Below are 5,304 nucleotides of genomic sequence, written 5' to 3'. Positions count from 1 at the left end.
AATAAAGTATCATCTAATCTAATCTAATCTATATTATGAATGTAAAGCTTTATTCTACAAAGTAATTGCTATCTACATGCAGAACCCCACAGTTTTAACAGAACTCTAACAATACACTGTTATTTTCCTACTTCTTGACTGCAACCAAAAACACTAATCATAAACAAGGATCTCCTATTTACTATAGAGGGTGCTAGAGTACTGTTTCCGAGACTTTAGTTTTTGAGGGGGGAGGGTGACAACAGTTGGGCTGATGCAAAAGCAGCATATACTTTTTTCCGCTTAAAATATATATAGTTTCTTTAAATATTCAATTTTTCTGCCAGTTAATATCGTAATGCACTGGTGCAGCTGTAATGGCTAGCTGCTCATTACAGGCAGTACATGCGACTGTTAAAGGCATAAAATGGATGTATTTGCCATCCATGGATGTAATGCCATCACGTGGATATGTTTACGTCTGGAGTCACTTCCTAAATAGAATGATTGACAGATGGTTCGTCCAATCAGAAGCTGAATGTGGCGGACGTTGGCCGCTAGCGGAGCGGAGTAGTTCATCCATGGATTAAACTGTAACGTTTATTTTCTGACCCACCGTTCAAACGGGATGAAGTCCATCCAAAATCTTTTCTTTTGTACATGTTCCTTGACACTACGCACAACGAAGGACAGTGATGTCACTGCCAGCAGCTAAATTCCTGGACAAGATTAACCTCCAGACAGAACTAAAGGTAAACACCCACGACAAGCCAGCTAGCTACCTATGTTAGCATCGTGCTAAGGCGGGTGCAGGACGCTCTGTTTTTGTAGCTAGCTAACGTTAGCTGCACACCTAAGACTGTCCACACAAGACTACCGATTTATTCAAATGTATAACTATACACCTCAGAACTGTTGCTCCTTAAAATGGACTTTTACGCTAAAACAGTTTTGTAAAAACAGTTTGGTGTGGAAACTGTAACCCAACATTTGCTAGTTGCTGAGATTTGGGGTTTGAAAGTTTAAAGTCCGGGTTATTGTTAATGTAAACAGCATGTTTTCATTAATTTTTATTTATCCTTGAATCACACTGGTTTGTAAATGTAGCCGTCGTCTCATTACGACCTCATAGGGTTCATTTGAAGTTTAGGTATCACCTCTCAGTCCCCTGGACAGTTTTAGTGTAAAGTCTCTGGCTGTCCTGCCACATAGTTTGCACATCTGATGTAACAATAATTTTTCAATTTACATTTAAGTCACAGATGTAAGCTACTGTTTTAATCGAGAATGAACCTAGCTGGCACCCTGCAGTTTAAACCGTAGCTGCCTTTTGGTAACATGTTTATGACATTGTAAGACACTGACATGTGCAAATGAACATTAGGACTGGGCAATGTGATGATGTTTACTGTAAGAAAATATAGACATTTGTCAACTGAGATTTTGAGATAAAGGTTACCATACAGCTTTAACTGTAATATTGCAATATTGCTGTGGGTGGGACTGTTTTGTTTGGATTCAACCAATTCTGCCATAAACAAAGTTTGTTTTTACATAAATTAACCTGATGGGAATGTAAAGTCCTCAAAAAATGTTGTCTCTCGAATGATCAAAATGATCGAGACTTACATTTCTTTCAAATGTTCTTGGGAATTTTGATACACTTGTAATCTATGAATGTTGGGATGATGATGATTTTTAATTTTGTCCATGTTGTTATCTTTTATGGGTAAATTCAAATCAACTTTATTTATAGTGTTAAATCATAACAGAAGTTCTCAACACTTTACATATAAAGTAGGTCCAGACCACACTAGTCCACACTGAGGAAATCAGGCTAAGCCTGCCAGAGCAGCGTGCTTTACTGGAGGTGTAATATGTAGACCTTGTTTAAGGGGAAATTGCTGCAGCAGCATTAGTAGGACATTAGTGATGAAGAGTTACATAACAAAGCCTCAGTCCCTTTTTACACAGATGTGATTAAGGCTTATAATTTAACTTTAGGACTTTTTAAGTGAATTGTGCAGATTGGACAGATATAGCTGGTTGTGATTTTATGAGTAGATCTAGAATTGCTTGTATTTAACTGGCGATGTATATATCAGTGGGCTCATTCGTTTTTGGTACAGTCATTTGTTTATTAATATGGTAACTGGTATCTGAATGGGTGAAGTTAATTTCATACTGTGTATTTCTAAAAGATATTTACAAAAAAAAGTTTGAGGCAGCAGTGTGACGGTCAGGATCAAGGATACATTTCAAGGATGCACTTGTTTGAAAAGGAACAAATTTGTCTAAAAGTGTTTTGCCAAAATTAATCTTAACAAGTTTTACACTTGAGTTGAAGCAATATAGTGATTCCAGATGCGTAGATGCAGTGTTGGTTTAGTAATAATTAGGACAGGTTCTAAAGCTGTATTTTTTTATGTCTCCAATCTGTTCAAAGCATTACTACTACAATACAATGTATAAACTAGACAAGTGGTGGCTCTTTACAAATCCAAGATGTATTGATAGAATTAAAAACATCCTTGTTTTCTTCAAAAGTACACAAAACATGTAATCCTCAAACACTACTTCCCTATATTGCAGCTTGACAGCACCGCTTAGTGATCTAAGGTTCCGTTCTCACACAGTCTGTGCGATCTGGCGCCCAGATCAAGTGCAAACTGGTGCCCAGATTGTGTGTGATCTGGCAATTTGCTGCAGGGTTGCGCAGCGGTGGGAGTGTCACTTTAATGGCCCACTTGTGTGACATCATGTTGTGTTCTTTGACCCCCCCCCCAATGTAGTAGACTTTATATTTTCACAATTATTGTTTAGCTTAATTTCACAGAGAAAAAAAAGAGATGGAGGGAAGCTGGTGCCACAGCCTAAATGCACCGCCACCAAAATGAATGAAAAGAAGTTTTTGCCAGACCACCTGACAATCGCCTGAGTGTATGTGAATGCAGCCTAAAGCCTGGCATTCGGCTTCTGCTGACCTGATTACATGCTGCTTTGCTATTTTTTAAAGGCACACATAAGGCATATAAAGGCATTATAATGTGATATTAGGTCTGTAGCTCACTTTAATCATTTAGGCAACTGGCGAGCTAAGAAACAAAACAGACGCAAACAGGAAGTCTCCAACAGTACTAGGAACCAATAGTAATAATATTCCTGACACTGAACCTCACTAGCTTAAAGGAAATATAGGGGACAATTGTTGCAAACTGCTCAGTGCTTTTCTTTGGTCTCTATGGGCTTCTGTGGTCTCCAAAGAGTGCACATTGCTCTTGGGTATTTTCTTTAAATGAAATGAAAAAGTAGGATAAGTGAAAAGCACCATCCAAGAGAGATTGATGCTCTAAGTCCAGAATACAAAATATAGCTTTCTAACACTTCTTAGGTGAGCTGTTTAACTTTCTTAAATAAGAACAGTGAAAAGAGGGTGGGGAGAAGTACAATTTAAACTTGATATGTTCAAGCTGTTGTCCACGATATCCGCTTTGCTTTGACACTGTTGCAGAAGATTGAATTTAGTATTGAAATGTACTGTGTGATCCATGGTGTGTTCTGCAAGCGGAAAAGCCACTAAATTCCACTTCACATTAACCTCCACAGGGCGTACACATGTGGAGTTCTATAATTGAAAGACCAAACTCAGGATTGGAATAGGCCAAGGGTTGGACAGTGCACTGACACAGGGATCAGCACTCGCCAAACACCTAAAAATAGCATTAAACACTCCATAGCTCAATCACAGTATAGCTAGGATTAGTGTAAGTAGCCAAAAATGGTTTTATATGGTTTTATACTTAACATGCAAGAAATGACCGACACAAAGACAACATCACATCTGCGTTCATTGTAAATGTATGTAGTTAAGTCAAGACATTTCAACATTATTTTATCAGTAAATGTGAGTGAAGGCTTAACATATAATCGTTGACTTAAAGACTTAAAGGCGGAGTACAAGTTTAGCAAGGCGGTGAAAGAGGCTAAAAGGTGGTACTGTGAGAAGCTCCAACAGCAGTTCTTACCCAATGACTGCATCTGTCTGGAAAAGACTCAGGCAGATCACCAACTACAAGCCTAAAGAAGAATTTCCACCTGCCAAAGACACTGATGGTGCAGTTTTACACAGATATCATAATATCAATCCTCCCATCCTCCATCAACACCAGGTACGCTGCTTTCACTGCTAAGGCCAAGGGCAGACTGCAGCGTGTCATTTGGTCTGCAGAGAAGGTGATTGGCTGCAATCTGCCGCCGCTCCAGGACCTGTACGCCACCAGGACTCTGAAGCATGCTGGAAAGATTGCGGCTGATCCCTCCCGCCCCGGCCACAATCTCATTGAGTCGCTCCCCTCCGGCAGAAGGCTGAGGTCCATCGGGACCAAAACCTCACGCCACAAGAACAGTTTTTTTCCCCACTACCCTTATCAACAAGGCCCAGAAACCACCCTGACACTCTCCACACCTACGTCTGACTCTACATGCCACTGTACCTATTCTGCTGTACTGCTCTTTCTAGTATTATTTTTAATACATACTGTGTGTGTGTGTGTGTGTGTGTGTGTGTGTATATGTATGTATGTGTGTGTGTATATGTGTATATATATATATATATATATATATACACACCGGTATATTGTTTATATTCTAATATTGGAATTTCTCAGCCTTCTCATATTTAAAAAAATGTTTGACATGCACCTACAATAGCAAAACAAATTCCTTGTATATGTAAAAAACGTACCTGGCAATAAAACCTTTTCTGATTCTTATTGTCTTTTCTAGGTGTGACAACAACAGACGGTGTATAGCGGTGTACAAGGTCGCTTGTCTTTGTGTGCGCGGGTGTGTGTTTATGAGTGAGTGGTATAGCAGCTGGAGGTTGTAACGTGATACCAAGATGCTGCTGTCCCTGGGAATGCTGATGCTGTCGGCCACGCAGATTTACACCATCTTCACTGTTCAGCTCTTCGCCTTTCTCAACCTGCTCCCTGTGGAGGCCGACATTGCAGCTGTGAGTAACTCTTAAGTGCACCTCGGACAATACAAAGACGCGTACAACAACAATACAAACACACCTCCAATCCAGATTAGCAATAACAACGTGATAGACATTTCAGGCCTGTGTTTTTGTGTCTTAATCTTTTAGTACTCATTTGACAACAAAACGGAGAACTTTGAGGACCTGCCTGCACGGTTTGGCTATCGACTACCCAGCGATGGACTAAAGGTGAGTGCACAAGTCTCAGAGGTGTTTGTCTGACAAGCTAGCAAGCAGCATGTTTCCACTTCACAGCTTCACTAAATTAAAGTTTAACCATGAAA

At 39.8% G+C, this 5,304-nt stretch overlaps 1 protein-coding gene across 4 annotated transcripts in view; it reads left to right on the top strand.

Annotated features, from left to right (window-relative positions):
• Positions 1-463: 463 nt before the first annotated feature.
• rnf13 (ring finger protein 13) overlaps positions 464-5,304 on the top strand; it is a 42,176-nt gene continuing 37,335 nt past the window's right edge. Inside the window, exons 1-3 of one of the 4 annotated variants that reach the window (XM_032525284.1) lie at positions 464-731; positions 4,765-4,993; positions 5,129-5,209. In XM_032525284.1, the coding sequence (XP_032381175.1) occupies positions 4,880-4,993; positions 5,129-5,209 (195 nt within the window). In that variant the 5' untranslated portion in view covers positions 464-731; positions 4,765-4,879. Of the gene's footprint in view, positions 732-4,516; positions 4,547-4,764; positions 4,994-5,128; positions 5,210-5,304 lie in introns of those variants that run through there. The other 3 variants (XM_032525288.1, XM_032525287.1, XM_032525286.1) reach the window with 3 other exon arrangements.

Source organism: Etheostoma spectabile, chromosome 9, assembly GCF_008692095.1.
Source record: "Etheostoma spectabile isolate EspeVRDwgs_2016 chromosome 9, UIUC_Espe_1.0, whole genome shotgun sequence".
Lineage (NCBI taxonomy): Eukaryota > Metazoa > Chordata > Actinopteri > Perciformes > Percidae > Etheostoma > Etheostoma spectabile.
This window is presented reverse-complemented; position numbering and strand designations above follow the sequence as displayed.